General features: G+C 34.7%; 4 protein-coding genes across 4 annotated transcripts in view; 1 reads left to right on the forward strand and 3 right to left on the reverse strand.

Moving 5' to 3' along the window:
* The window catches only part of LOC108743233 (Werner syndrome ATP-dependent helicase), a 24,655-nt gene extending 20,157 nt beyond the window's left edge, over window positions 1-4,498 (forward strand). The window contains exons 2-13 of the mRNA XM_025978020.1: window positions 29-323; window positions 380-437; window positions 499-746; window positions 808-940; window positions 1,003-1,213; window positions 1,277-1,470; window positions 1,525-1,798; window positions 1,869-2,051; window positions 2,311-2,739; window positions 3,206-3,603; window positions 3,749-3,971; window positions 4,051-4,498. Coding sequence (XP_025833805.1) covers window positions 258-323; window positions 380-437; window positions 499-746; window positions 808-940; window positions 1,003-1,213; window positions 1,277-1,470; window positions 1,525-1,798; window positions 1,869-2,051; window positions 2,311-2,739; window positions 3,206-3,603; window positions 3,749-3,971; window positions 4,051-4,225 — 2,592 coding nt within the window. The 5' untranslated portion in view covers window positions 29-257 and the 3' untranslated portion in view covers window positions 4,226-4,498. The remainder of the gene's footprint in view (window positions 1-28; window positions 324-379; window positions 438-498; window positions 747-807; window positions 941-1,002; window positions 1,214-1,276; window positions 1,471-1,524; window positions 1,799-1,868; window positions 2,052-2,310; window positions 2,740-3,205; window positions 3,604-3,748; window positions 3,972-4,050) is intronic.
* A 117-nt stretch (window positions 4,499-4,615) lies between these two features.
* LOC112905480 (vacuolar protein sorting-associated protein 51 homolog) lies at window positions 4,616-8,162 on the reverse strand. Its single transcript, XM_025978021.1, has 9 exons — window positions 7,837-8,162; window positions 7,751-7,764; window positions 6,437-6,557; window positions 6,156-6,377; window positions 5,696-6,102; window positions 5,434-5,634; window positions 5,155-5,377; window positions 4,866-5,093; window positions 4,616-4,798 (listed from the first exon to the last, which is right to left on the reverse strand). Exons 1-9 carry the CDS (start codon window positions 7,915-7,917, stop codon window positions 4,640-4,642), a joined length of 1,656 nt encoding a protein of 551 aa, XP_025833806.1. The 5' UTR covers window positions 7,918-8,162; the 3' UTR covers window positions 4,616-4,639.
* A 206-nt stretch (window positions 8,163-8,368) lies between these two features.
* Window positions 8,369-12,721, reverse strand: LOC108743231 (DNA-directed RNA polymerase II subunit RPB2). The gene is made up of 11 exons (XM_018478709.2): window positions 12,596-12,721; window positions 12,279-12,502; window positions 12,019-12,223; window positions 11,308-11,956; window positions 11,128-11,247; window positions 10,560-11,061; window positions 10,042-10,500; window positions 9,733-9,977; window positions 9,456-9,672; window positions 9,176-9,394; window positions 8,369-9,110 (listed from the first exon to the last, which is right to left on the reverse strand). Exons 1-11 carry the CDS (start codon window positions 12,612-12,614, stop codon window positions 8,442-8,444), a joined length of 3,528 nt encoding a protein of 1,175 aa, XP_018334211.1. The 5' UTR covers window positions 12,615-12,721; the 3' UTR covers window positions 8,369-8,441.
* Window positions 12,722-13,194: 473 nt separating this feature from the next.
* On the reverse strand, window positions 13,195-14,333 carry LOC108743235 (vacuolar protein sorting-associated protein 51 homolog). Its single transcript, XM_018478712.2, has 4 exons — window positions 14,123-14,333; window positions 13,796-13,973; window positions 13,412-13,524; window positions 13,195-13,359 (listed from the first exon to the last, which is right to left on the reverse strand). Exons 1-4 carry the CDS (start codon window positions 14,302-14,304, stop codon window positions 13,251-13,253), a joined length of 582 nt encoding a protein of 193 aa, XP_018334214.1. The 5' UTR covers window positions 14,305-14,333; the 3' UTR covers window positions 13,195-13,250.
* Window positions 14,334-14,547: the final 214 nt, after the last annotated feature.

Here is a 14,547-nt window from a genome sequence, read left to right on the forward strand (position 1 = left end):
ATTTTTTATTTTCTTTATTTTTCCGTAGGTTGTTCACGATGTTGGTTATTTAGTTACTACCTGTAGATCAATTGGACGCTATTATATCTATGGGCGCTATTATGAAATTTGACAGTACAAATTGAATTTGGTTAAGTGTTTATCAAAGAAAACAGCTTGTTTTGAATTTAAAATAAGTAATAGAAACATGCCAAAAAGTAATGTTATTTGTGATAATAAAGCCACTCCTTTAGAGTGATTTAAGAACTGTGAATATCATGGATATCGACAAGGATATTTTAAATGAGCTCAATGACGACGATTATTTTGAAAAGTCTTTGAACGTAAACTTTCAAATGTCTATTGTTGCTTCAAGTAAAAATAATAACTCTCCTTTTAGGCATCAGGATATTGGGATAATGAGCAAAGTTTAATAGAGAAATCAAAAGATATAAGCAGTATGTATAAAAACATACAGTTTATAAATTTAATTCAGCTACAACTATTTGTATGTTCTAGATTTTGAGAAGCCCTCTTCTGAGCATTTGACAGTTCTTTTACGATGTTTTGGTCACAAACAGTTTAGACCAATGCAATGGAAAATTATAAGTTCAATAATGAACAAAAGAATGGATAATTGTGCCATAATGGCAACAGGCTATGGAAAATCTTTATGTTATCAATATCCTTCTGTCTATTGTGGAGGAATAACTATTGTTATCTCTCCACTTATTTCATTAATGGAAGATCAAGTTTTTTCAATGCAAGTAAGTTACAAGCACAATATAGAAAAGGGATGGTTAATTATTAATAATTTTCTTGGAATAGATGTCAAACATTCCAGCTTGTTTGTTAGGATCAGCACAGTCAAAGAAAAAGGAAGTTATTAGGGAAATATTTGAAAATAAGTACAACCTGGTGTATATGAGTCCTGAGTATTGTTGTGGGGATTACGGAGAGAGTATGTCTTCCTATTTTCTGTTATTGAAATGAATTTAAGTAAATAATTGTATTTATTTCCAGATTTAATAAAGAGTATGAATGAACAACTTAACGTTGTTCTTATAGCTATAGATGAAGCCCATTGTGTCAGTAGCTGGGGACATGATTTTAGACACCAGTACAGACAATTAGGAAGGCTTAGATTGGTGGCCCCCAACGTACCTATATTAGCAGTCACAGCTACTGCTACCCCAAAAGTTAGGAACGACATAATATCTGTCTTAAAATTGAGGCAAGTGCCTTTATTAGTATTATTATTTTAATTAGAGTTTTTCATATCCCTTTCTCTTTTCAGGAATCCCCAGATTACTTGTTCAGGCTTTGATAGGCCAAACCTATATTTAGGCGTTTATTTAAAGGACGGTGGAGTAATGAATGACTTAAAGAAAGTAATGAAAAAGGAAGGCAACAAATACAATTTTTCTGGATCTACTATCATCTATTGTATTTCCAGGAAACAGACTGAAGAGGTTGCAAGATTATTGAAACGTAATCCACAGTGTTTTCTGCTGTAGAAATTTGTAATAAATAACTTCTTATTAGATTCTGGCTATGACTGTGAAGCATACCATGCAGGATTAGGAATTAATGAAAGGAAGGAGACTCACGAAAAATTTCTAAAGGATAACGTCCAGATAATAGTAGCCACAATAGCCTTCGGTATGGGCATTGATAAGCCCGATGTTCGTAACGTGATACACTACGGATGCTCTAGTAGTCTTGAAGGATACTATCAGGAAGTGGGTCGTGCTGGAAGGGACGGTCAACCATCACTTTGTGTCACCTTTTACAATTATGGTGATTTTGAAATACACAAGTGAGTAATTATTGTATAGATAATATTAAGTGTGATTTATTTTCTTATCAATTCTGTTTGCCTTTTACAGTCGTATAAAGGAAATGAATAGCATTTCGGATTATAATTCGGCAAGGTATATGGCCATGAAGGAAATTATGATACAATATCTGGAAACTAGGGAATGCAGGAGGCAGTTTATCTTAAATCACTTCGAAGGGCGCGTCAAAACGAACAAACCGATGCCTAAATGCTGTGATAATTGTACAAAAAGGTATATAGAACATAAATCCTACTTTGAACTTCTTCTGTGCCTCAGGGCTTTATTTAATTTTAATTATTGAAAAGTTACTATACAGAATATAATCTTTTAGCTAGTTCTACTTTTCATCAAATAAAACATAANTGTGCCTCAGGGCTTTATTTAATTTTAATTATTGAAAAGTTACTATATAGAACATAATCTTTTAGCTAGTTCTACTTTTCATCAAATAAAACATAACTTAATGCTTTACTTAAAAATTAATATTCAGGTTGAGTGAAGGTTCCACAACTCAGAAGGTGAAGGGTTTGGACGACAAAGGTCGGTACGACTTCACAACCGACGCCCGCCTGTTCTTGCAGGCTGTGGAAGCCCTCGGAGGGCGATTTGGATTGAACATGTATGTGATGTTCCTACGAGGTTCAAAGTCTGCCAAAATCGACCGATATAAGAAACTTCAACTTTATGGAAGCGGAAAACAAAAAGACGAGGAGTGGTGGAAGGCAATTGGAAGATTGATGGAAAGAAAAAATTTCCTAAGCAAAACTGCAGTGCGATTAAAGGGGAAAATGCCGTACCATACGTTCAGTTTGGGGCAGAAAGGTCAACAGTTTCTTTCGGACAGCTCGAAAACGACAAAGTTGATGGAGCCACCCCCTCCTGAAATATATAAGAAACTTACAGTGAAACATGTTGAACCGTAAGTGAACTCCTTATAGTACATTGTACTTGTAGCGTTTCATATTTCAAAATTACCCCAATTTTTATAGAAAAATTATAGAACATTCTAAAATATTCACAAAATAATGGCTTTCTTAGCAAGTTTGTAGAGAATTAAATCTTCTTGAATTTTTTTTTTACATGTACTCGCTAATTTTACTAATACATATGTTAAATGTAAATTTTTCATAATGGTTGATTTTCACAGCTTTTAAACATATGCATCTCAAAAATGTACAGAGTATAAAGGCGACTTTTTAAACAACTTTATAAAGAATTTAATACTGTGCAAAATAACGTGTAACAGTTTACCAGACTAAATTCAGCAAAATGTAATCGTTGGTATACAACCCAACATACATTCTATGTACTTGTGTTGCCTAGCTTGGCCAACCTGGTATGTACCTTGTAACTTGTATTAGTTTGAATTTTTGTTATTTCTCCAGTTTGCCTTCACAACAACAACAACAACAATCACAACAGAAAAGACAACCAATTTCTTCATCTTCTGGGTACGGTCAGTTACCGGAAGCGTCATTTAAAAAGAATAAAAAGGAAAAGTTGTCCCTGATGACGGTCAGTAGTTCGACCACTACAACAAAGAAAAATAAGAAAACCGCGCCCCCCGAAGTTTCAATAAATTTAAACGACGAGTGCGACACATCACAAGAGACAGAGTTCGAAAAAGCGGAACGTTTGGAAGTTTATAAGAAACTTATGGGCAAAAGGTCGGAATTGGCGACTAATGCCGGGTGCATGCCATATTTGGTAGCATCTAATGCGGCCCTTTTGAAAATGGCCCAGGCGAAGCCTACCACCATCGACGAGTTACGAAATTGCAAACGTAAGTCATTAAATTAAATATCTTTCTAGGTTTAAGAGTTATAATGTCTATTACCTTTTGTGATCTATGTAATAGGAATATCTATTGTTGTTAATATTAATACTAAATATTATTAATATGTAATTAATACTATTTCTTTGTGTAGTTGACGGTTTCACTGAAGCAAAAATAAACAGATTCGGAGAAGAATTTATTAAACTTATCCGAGTGCTCTGTAACTTGAAACCGATAGAAAAGACTAACAGAAAATCGATTCAGGACATTTTGGCTGAACATCCTTTGCCCAATGCGAGGATAAACGCGAGTGCAGAGGTCAGTTATAGTCTTTACAAGGAGGGCAGGAGTGTACAGGAAATTTCCAAAGCAAGGTACTTACTTAAAAGATTTATTAACGTTTATTTTGCTAATTTTTATTATTATTGTATTCTTTCTTTAATTGTTTTATAGGGGTATGAAACCGGAAGTAGTGCTAAATCAGTTAATAGATGCCCTCAAGGTCGGATATCCTGTTCAACTCATCGATTTAGAGATCACGGACGAAATACGGAACTACGTCATCAACGTCATCAGGAAACCCCCGATAAAGTCTGGTAGGTACTTTTTATTTATTATTTTTTGTTAGTATTACTAACGAAATTTAATGGCGAGCGTATTTTTTTGGTATCTGGATTTTCTTCTATTTTTTTTCTCCATAATTTTCACGGATAGAAAATTGTGTCTAGATATTTATTAATCAAAGCGTTCTCAAATACTAGTGGTTTAATGATCTTTGTATAGTTTTCTTCTTTGGCAAATACACTACTCGTAAAAGAATTAAAAGTATCAAATGCATATTAAATAAAAAAAAAACAATACAATTAAGTAAATAAAATGGAGTTGCTTCCTTGCAACAGTTGATAACGTAAGGGTCAGGTGTTANGATGAAGGGGTCCTCTTACAATAACAATGAAATACTTTTAAAAAATTTAAACAAATTTGATGTTATTGAGGCAATCTGCAATGAGGACCCCATTTCAGCCTCTTTAATTACAGAACTTTAAAAACGTGCCTGTGAAATATTAAGTCCTTGCAATCTAACGTAATAATTTAGTAATTCTTGAGCAGACTCTTGAATCGACGGATTTATTTCATTTTCGGTTGTAAGAGCAGTCGAACCTTTCGAATTTATACCCAAAAGCTCGTCGGTTTGCGATAGCTGAAATTATTTGTTTTTTTTTTAAATCGTCCTATTGTTTTATTGTAAAATTATATGTATATGTTACCAAAAAGTGTACATGTCCATTTTGAAAATCTAAACAAAACTTTGACAGTAATAGTAGTAAAGCAGGGGGCACTTTGGGGTCCCAAACGTTGTTAGAACAAAAATTTCTTGCGGTAGCTGTTACATGATGCAAAAAGCAAACTATGAGCCCCTCTCTTACATTGTCAATGCAAAAACTGTCTCTGAATTCCGGTTTATGGGCAAACGTCAGTTCGGGCCTTATAAAAACCTACAACATAATCAAATTGAAGTAGTTTATCTACTATTAAGTTTTGGTTACATTTGCATACCACTAAATCTTGCAAAACTCCTTTGATTTTTTCGACTACAGTTACTATCAAAGAGTTTAATATTTCGTGCAAGTTTTTGTTAGTATCGTCTTGTGTGATAAGTTTAGGGGTTCCTAGACTTTGACGGATTTTCGTTAGAGAATCAGATAGATGTAGTTTAAGGACTTGCAAATGTGTCTTACACTGTTTTCTACCTGCGTTTATTACAATGTCGATTCCAGTTCTGTAAAAACAAATTATTGTAGTCCCAATAGTTAGCCTCAAAAATATTTTTATTACTTCGCAAAATCTGTGTTTCTACAGAGCGTGTTCATGGCTTGCAATCTCCTATAGAATCTGTCTAAGGCCTCAACTAAAATATTGGTGTCGCCTATGTCGTGTTCTAAGTCTACTTTATTCTGTACCAGTTCGAAATATTTGTTCATCTTTTCTATGATGAATATGTTTAATTCTTTAGCGGCGAAACTTTCAAAAATTTCGCTACAACCCAAATTAAGAAAATCACAGTTCCCTTTTGTTCTATTATATTAATTAATTTTACCTATTTTCTATGTTGTCTCGTGCAGCCCTGTTAATGAACATGTCGTGGAAAGAAGCTACGACCAAACATAAGTCACTTAAGAATCCTGAACATCCTAAGTCTACAAATTCGATAATGTCCCTCTGTTCACTCTGGTCTCTTAAAATGACCAGTTGTTCGTTTAGTCGTTTTTCAGCGCAAGATAAGAATTCCACACATAATTCCTTAGCAGGTTCTTCCAATTGAAGCAACAAATCAACTGATTCAGCAAGTGCTTTGGCTGATGCTTCAGAGTTGTTGAATTGGTTTCTAAGTTCATTTTTCAATTCTGTGAGGATTATTTCACAGTCTGTTTTTATACCTTCAAATGAAGGTAGATTTCCATATTGTTGGAGGACTTTTTGGGCATGAAGGTAGTCTTGAACAGCCTACATTACACAAATTATAAATAATTAAAATAACTGACAGGCTTGTAACAGACCTGTTTATAATTTTTTTCATCCATACTGCTCTTTAACGTTGCTGGGAGCTTAAATAAGAACTGTAATCTCTTTAATAGACTGTGAACCCCTGACAGTTTGCTTATTTGGTCTCTAGTGCCCTGAAGAGTTGTTGATATTTGTTGGGAAAATGATGTTATTGAATCCATGTTTTGAGCTAGAAGGTCCATTTCAGTTTCCATTTTTTTAAAGTCGTTTTTCATCTTAAAAGCGTTAAAATGTTTTCACTAACTTTATACAACTTTTACCACAAACTTTTTACCTTTTTTACAGTATCAGTAGCGATTATAAACTTATTATAGTTTTCATACACCAACGTTTGCATGTCAGAATGTAGGGTTTGTGTATCTTTAATTGTTTCACTCTCTGTGTCCATGATTTGCCTCAGNAAAAATACTTGAAACAATTATTTTATTTTTCTTTATTCTCAAAATATATTAGGAACAGTTTTCGTACATTTGGTATAAAATCGCACTCAACGTTTCTACTTCGTATCTTATGGTACAAAATTATAAATAAATATTAAAAATAAATAGGCGAGTGTGCATAATTTAAGTGTTGGCCTAGACGAATTAGAATTTTCGTAATATCTGGACTTTACTGAAAATTAACATATTATGTAAATACATTTTTGATTTATTACAAATCTAATTAATTTAAACTTACCCGGTTCATTTGGATCTCTCCGTCCACATTGTTTGTAAGATAATTTGCTCTTTCGTTTTGTATTTATATATCCCGGTATATATAAGCTCGGAGCTTCTAATCTACCAATTGTTATCAGTCTATTAAAATCTTGTTCCAATTTGTTGGCAATTGGCCCTTTGAAATGTAAAAGAAGCTGAACACAAGCGTCATGATGTAAATATTTGGTTTTTCGCGAATCCACGTTCAACATCCATTCGGGTATTCCCATCACTGCGCGTATATTTTCGATAAACTGTGCCCTATAAAAACATAATTTATCAATTTAAAAAGGAGATGCACCCCATGGGTTATATTTACAGAACGAATCGAGGTGGTTTTTCAATATTGGCGTATTTGATGATGTCGTAATCCGGCTCTATGTTAGCACAAGCGTACTTGAGATGATTTTTGTTGGGACTCATTATAACTATGGATCTTCCTATGGCGGTAACGTCTCCTTCTAGTGGAAAATTCGAATCTACCAAAACCACCCTGTTCAGACCTATTCCATACTGCTCTTTAACGTTGCTGGGAGCTTAAATAAGAACTGTAATCTCTTTAATAGACTGTGAACCCCTGACAGTTTGCTTATTTGGTCTCTAGTGCCCTGAAGAGTTGTTGATATTTGTTGGGAAAACGACGTTATTGAATCCATGTTTTGAGCTAGAAGGTCCATTTCAGTTTCCATTTTTTTAAAGTCGTTTTTCATCTTAAAAGCGTTAAAATGTTTTCACTAACTTTATACAACTTTTACCACAAACTTTTTACCTTTTTTACAGTATCAGTAGCGATTATAAACTTATTATAGTTTTCATACACCAACGTTTGCATGTCAGAATGTAGGGTTTGTGTATCTTTAATTGTTTCACTCTCTGTGTCCATGATTTGCCTCAGGGAACTTTCCTGTATATGCAAAATGAGTAGTCATTCAATAATTTAAAAAATTTGTTTATAATAAAATTTGATAGTTATTACCTTGAAAAGTTTCTCTAGGTACAAATTTGGATTAAAATTAGGGCTATTTAAGTCCAGTACACTTGGTTTTTTGTCACCCATTTTGCTTAATTGTATTTTTCGTTTTTGTATAAGTCCAAGTTCAATGTTGGGCACTGTTTTTCTGTCTCAGGAAGAATTTATAGAAAGGATACGAGATTTGGTTAGATTAGATTAGCTTAAAATTAAATATTAGGTATATTATAGTCATATTCTGTACAATTTTAAAGGTATAATCACAAAAAACCTCTTCGAAAGTAAAAATTTTTAATCTTTCATACAAACATAACCTAAAAACCTGACGTTTGTTATTTTAGACCATAGACATTTTAGACAGTGGTTGAAATATCCTGGACTGTTATATATTTAGTGTCTAAAGTAGCCTAGTAGGTATTTTAAAACTTTGTTCATATTAAAATTTAACGATAGAGGTCTCACGTTTAAATTAAAAGTACGTCCAAATCAATAACTAACTTTTATTTGATTATAATTTTTGAGAGAAAAAAAAACAACATTCGTTTCATTATTTATTAAATTATAGCTTATTTACAATAACAGAAGTATGAGAATAGTAAATCTATTAATACTTAAACTACCATCAACCTAGGTGCAATATTCATTGACATTAATTCTTGGAACAGTAATTTGGCAGCATAGGGCAACCTTATTTGTGATATTTGCGTTTTATTCTTGCAGCCTTTGCACTCAAACGTGTTGTTTCTTAAATTGGCGATAGCTATAAGTCCGCAAAAGTTACAAACGTGTACCCTGTATGGATCTGATACTTCAAACAATCTCTCCCTTAGGAATTGCGCTGCTCCATGCGAAATTTGACAATCCCGTTCCATCTCCCCAAAACGCAAACCTCCGTCCCTAGCCCTACCTTCCATAGGCTGTCTTACCAAAATCTGAACCGGTCCTCTAGCTCTTGAATGGATTTTATCATCCACCATGTGCTTCAAACGTTGATAATAAGTCGGTCCCAAGAAGATTTGGGCGTTAATTTTACGCCCTGTGTGACCATTGTACATCACTTCGTTTCCTCTCAAGTGATACCCATATTCTTGGAGCAAAGTTGAGATCTTTTGTACGTTAACGGCGTCATTGAAGGGGGTCGCGTCGCCGATTTCGCCCTTATTTGCCGATACTTTACCTTGAATGCACTCAATCAAGTGACCAATAGTCATACGAGATGGGATAGCGTGGGGGTTGATAATTATATCAGGAGTCAGGCCCTCACACGTAAATGGCATGTCCTGAAACAATAAAAAGATAAAGAGAGGTAGTACAGTAATTATGGGCTTATAAAGTGGAAACTTACCTCCTGTCTGTACTGTATTCCACAGGTTCCTTTCTGTCCATGCCGAGAGGCAAACTTGTCCCCTATTTGAGGAATCCTAACAGACCTGACCCTTATCTTGCAGAATTTATAACCTTCGGCGTTTAGGGTTAACATGACTTGATCGACTACGCCTGTTTCGCTGTTTCGTAGGAACGTAGAGGCGTCCCGTTTCGTGAATCTTTTAGTGGTACCTTCAAGCTAAAATAGTAAAGAAATAGTTAAAAAATTCACCTCCCAAAAAATACCTCTCTATACAAACCTCGTCGTCATTTTCTGGGAGGGTTATCGTTTTTCCAATAACAACGTCGTCTCCTGACACTCGAATTCCCGGTGATATGATGCCATCATCGTCTAGTTTGTCATACAGGGCATTTCTCATCCCTTGGCAGGTTTGTCTTGTCGGTTTCTCAAACTGCTCTTCTTGATCTCCAATACGTTTACATTCAGCGTCTTTGTATGATCGGTAGAATACCGATCTATGACATTAAAACGAAAATAATAATTTAAAGAAACTTAATGCTAAGGATGACCAATACCTAAAAAAGCCCCTTTCAACGGCAGATGCATTCAAGATGACGGAATCTTCTTGATTATAACCAGTGTAACAGGCAATAGCTACGATACTGTTGATTCCAGCAGGTAATTCTCTGAATCTCAAATATTCCATAGAACGAGTAGTTACAAGTGGTTTATGGGGGTAATATAAGACATGTGCGAGAGTGTCCATACGTACGTGGAAATTGGTGATGTAAACTCCCATGGCTTGTTTACCCATAGCACTCTGTAACAAACAGAAATCATTTATGTTAAACGATCAACAAATTACTAAACGTTTAGTATTTAACCTGATAAGTGTTTCTGGGACTCTGATTGTGATCAGGAAATGGAATGATCGAAGCACAAACGCCAAGAATCATGGCAGGGTGAATTTCACAATGGGTGTATGTGGTACAATATGCATACTCTTTTTCTTGTCTAAGATCTTCTGGGGACATTGCTATCATCACAGTTTCTTCTTCAAGAGTATCGATGTATTCCACTACACCTGAAGCAACCAATACTTGCCAACCATAATTAGTGTAGTCTCGTTCTTTCAGCATATCGATATGTTTCTTTTTAAGTAACAACTGGCCGTTTTCGACAATGAGCAACGGCCTGCAAATTCGTCCTGCGTCTGTGTAAATTCGTATCTCACGATCGCGAATATCACGAATCATCGATACTTCGGATACAATGATGTCCATTTGACGTCTCAGTTTTCGTAAAGTGGACATGAGTTGTTCAGGGTCTCTGTGGATACCCACCTGAAAGAATTAATCAAGTTATGCCACTTTAAATATAAAGGTTTTAATTAAATATGTACCCAGCATCCATTGACGAATATTTTTGTGGCGTCTGCAATAGCTGATGGGGCGATTTCTTCCAAATTTTCCATAGACCATTCCTCCAAGAACTCCAGAATGGGCGAGGGTTGGGAACCAACAGAAATGTACGCCATTAAGGCCAAATTTTTGACGAGTCCTACGGCTGCTCCTTCGGGCGTTTCAGCAGGGCATATCATCCCCCATAAAGTGTTGTGTAACTGTCGAGGTTTGGCAAGTTTGCCATCTCTACCAATTGGCGAGTTAACTCTTCGTAAATGGGATAGAGTCGAGGCAAAAGTGAGTCTGTTCAATACTTGGGACACCCCAGCTCTGGCCTGATGAGCTTTCTTCTGATCACCCCAATTGCCAGTAGCTAAAGAATATCTGAGACCGTCGGTAATAAGTTTGGTTTTTATGGCCAAATCGAGGTTGAAATCTTTACCACGATCGATGAATTTCTGCGCGTACATTCTCACCTCTTTCATGAGGTTTTTGAACAGGCTGAAATAATAAACAAACAAAATTAAGTAAAAAATCACAAAACAGTTAGCAAAATGAAGTAATCACCCTCTAAATAAGAAGGCAAGTAATGGTCCTGCCAGATCAAGCCTTTTGTTTCCATAATGATCCCTGTCATCTAATTCTCTTCGCCCTAGAGCAGCCAATAGAAGTCTGTGTACCATGTACCTAAAAATTTAATTATTTTTTTAAGTAAAATTATCAATGTTTATTTAATTACATCATTACCCCAAAAAGTAAGCCTTTTTCGTTTCGCAAAAGTCAGAGACACCGACGTGGGGCAGCATTTCCTTCTGTAGAATTTCTCTGGCGTATTTAATACGTTTGTCTTTGGTGACCCCAGGTCTAGCACCTCGAGATCCGATAAAATTAAGAGCGACGTTTTGTTCTTGGACCACAAATGCTTCATCAAGAGAAGGCTTTACCATTTCCATCATTTCTGGGTCTTCAAAATCATAAATGATATGCTCAAGAATGTCTCGATCAGCTACAAACCCTAGGGCTCTAAAGACAACCATAATAGGGATTTCTTGCTTGATGTATGGCACAATGGCAATAATACGTTGGCCAATTGCTGCTTTTTTAATGGCCTGACCTCCTCTGGCCATCATGTTGACCCACAATGTGGATGTAGGACGTGAACTGTGTTCTAAGCAAGACCTGATTTCAGCCTTGTATGCATATTTGCTGTCTTTCATGGCAAAAACGTATACTGTGTTTGTGGCCATCTTCTCCTGGGCTATAAGTACTTTTTCAGAACCATTTATAATGAAATAACCTCCAGGATCTAAAGGGCATTCATTTAATTCTGTTAGATCACGGTCACTTAAGCCATTTAGTAGACAGTATGTAGACCTTAACATAATTGGGATCTTTCCTACAAATAATTAAAAATGCAATAGTTTCAGTCTAAACATTTAGCAGATAGTAGTAGCTTACCTATAAAGGTTTTCTGATGTTGTGTTTCAGTAGGATCCTCTCCATCTTTTATAATTGTTTTAGTTATATCTACATATAAGGGTGCAGAATAAGTCAAATTTCTTAATCTTGCTTCATTTGGCATCATAGGTGAGGGGGCTCCATCTTTTTCCCAATGTGTAGGCTTCGATAAATAGATTTGTTCAAACTTAAGAAAATATCTAGGCTGAAAATGGAAAAGTTATAATAAGGTTCTACATTCTACGAAATTATTGTTTTACCGGGTTTTCAATTTCACCACTGGTATGTTGAGCCTCTGCTTGCAATTCTATTTGGGGCGAATCCTCCACTATCCTTTGAACTGACATCTGAATGAATTCATCGAAACTGTCCAGCTGTTGTCGTACAAGGCCTTTTTCGTCAAAATACGCGTTAATAACAATCCAACAAGCTTCTTGCCATAATTCAGAACTAATTTCTGCGGCATCTTCATCGTCAAATTGGTCTATAAACAATGTTATAGGTTAGGTTTATGTGTTAAGAGAAATTGCACAAGTTTAAATGAAAATTAACAGTAGCAAATGCATTATTTACTTACCGTCATCTTGTTCGTACATGTTGAAAACTTTAATTTACAGAAAATTCAGTAATTTTAACCAATTAATTAACACAACGTTACACAAAACACACAAACTGCCGCAAACTGTCAGGTTCTATTATCTATGGTCAGGATCAGCAGCACTGCCAACGTAGTAAAAGTGTTTTAAACATAAACGTGAAATGCTGCAGTTTTTCTAATAAATTCTTTACTAGTTTATTCAATATGATGCAACAATAATCTAGTACAAATCGCGAGAAAATAANCTACGACCAAACATAAGTCACTTAAGAATCCTGAACATCCTAAGTCTACAAATTCGATAATGTCCCTCTGTTCACTCTGGTCTCTTAAAATGACCAGTTGTTCGTTTAGTCGTTTTTCAGCGCAAGATAAGAATTCCACACATAATTCTTTAGCAGGTTCTTCCAATTGAAGCAGCAAATCAACTGATTCAGCAAGTGCTTTGGCTGATGCTTCAGAGTTGTTGAATTGGTTTCTAAGTTCATTTTTCAATTCTGTGAGGATTATTTCACAGTCTGTTTTTATACCTTCAAATGAAGGTAGATTTCCATATTGTTGGAGGACTTTTTGACAATAAATAAATTATTTTGACTTCATAAAACACTAGTTATGTTGTTGGAATGTAATTTTTTCAACCCCTTTCGCAAATAATATCCACAATACTTGGCTCCATCAGAACTGGTTCGAGACATCTATGTACAGCAGACCCTAATATTTCATCCAAAAGAAAATGGACCAAACTAAAACACAAAAGGTTATTAAATGTTGAAATAATCATATATTTGAACTTACTTTTCATCTGCAACAAAACGCCACAAATACAGCTGTAAATAATGAGTATCAACTTGTATTTGTTGAAGTCCAAACTTACTGAACGTTTTCAGTCTAACACATTCCATAAAAGTCTACAAAAAAAAAAAACAAAAAATTGAGAAAAAATATTATGAATACCTACTTTTAGAATTAAATATTTTTTTTCTTTCTACAAATTTTTTCTTGCATAATACGATTATCACTGATATACAAATAAATAATTAACGTTTGTTGGTTTATTTGTATGGTCAGTACGATTTCCTAAGTTGTTTAGATATACTTAACAATAAACAGAAATTTGCTTCAATTTAGTAAATAACATCACAAACATCATTATGATAAATTGCTTGTTGGTAAACAAACCTTTAGGCTTATCTTGATAATGCCAGTCAAAATGGACACTTTATTGAATTCCACTGTTGAGAATATTTCGATTCTTTCGCTGAATAATTTGTGTATATTCGATACTATCGTCGAATCTAAATGACTCGGTGTATAACTCGACCAATTCGATCGGTATTGATGTCTTGAAACCGAAATACTAAAAATTAAATTCGTTTTTAAATAAGTATTCTTTTTTCAAGCTTTACAACATAAGCACACTTTTAGAAATCCCCTACAGGGATTTCGATATTCATCTCCCTAAACGTGCTTAGTTACGTATTACTTGAACGGTCCTTTAGTTATTACCTATGGGTTTTTCTGCTCGAATCGCTGCTGTGTTCTGTTGTAGTCCCTTGGTCTTCGTACAATTGAGCAACCATCGAATCAATAGAAGTCATATCTTCCACAACTCTTTTCATAACAGCCCTTACGGTCCTAGGTTCGATGGTGTGTAACCAGTCGCGAGTTTCAACACTTTTTCGTAACATCTACAGTACAATAATTATAAAGAAATTACTTAAATAATAATAATTAAATTTGTTTTGTAAATAAAAAACAATGTTAAGATGAAGGGGTCCTCTTACAATAACAAGGAGCTAATGATGATTCAAATTTCGACCATATAAAGCAGTTGAACCGAGATGAAATCAAACTAATCACCTTCGGCACAACTACTTAATATCGAGAAATTATTAATTAAAACATTAAAATAATAAAAAAATAATGCTAAT

Source organism: Agrilus planipennis, unplaced genomic scaffold (genome assembly GCF_000699045.2).
Source record: "Agrilus planipennis isolate EAB-ADULT unplaced genomic scaffold, Apla_2.0 scaffold195, whole genome shotgun sequence".
NCBI classification, from domain to species: Eukaryota; Metazoa; Arthropoda; class Insecta; order Coleoptera; family Buprestidae; genus Agrilus; species Agrilus planipennis.

Bases quoted from the DNA above. Each gene is read 5' to 3' on its own strand.
- LOC108743235 (XM_018478712.2), bottom strand. From the start codon at position 14,304: ATGTTACGAAAAAGTGTTGAAACTCGCGACTGGTTACACACCATCGAA. The intron at 13,974-14,122 runs GTAATAACTAAA...TTTAATTTTTAG, and splicing joins TCGAGCAGAAAAACCCATAG to TATTTCGGTTTCAAGACATC. The intron at 13,525-13,795 runs GTTTGTTTACCA...TTTTTTTTGTAG, and splicing joins TTATCAAGATAAGCCTAAAG to ACTTTTATGGAATGTGTTAG.
- LOC108743231 (XM_018478709.2), bottom strand. The intron at 11,957-12,018 runs GTAAGCTACTAC...AATTATTTGTAG, and splicing joins ACATCAGAAAACCTTTATAG to GAAAGATCCCAATTATGTTA. The intron at 11,062-11,127 runs GTGATTACTTCA...TTATTATTTCAG, and splicing joins CTTGCCTTCTTATTTAGAGG to CCTGTTCAAAAACCTCATGA.
- LOC112905480 (XM_025978021.1), bottom strand. From the start codon at position 7,917: ATGGGTGACAAAAAACCAAGTGTACTGGACTTAAATAGCCCTAATTTT. The intron at 6,378-6,436 runs GTAAAAAGTTTG...AACGCTTTTAAG, and splicing joins CTACTGATACTGTAAAAAAG to ATGAAAAACGACTTTAAAAA. The intron at 5,378-5,433 runs GTAATAAAAATA...TTGTTTTTACAG, and splicing joins AGAAACACAGATTTTGCGAA to AACTGGAATCGACATTGTAA.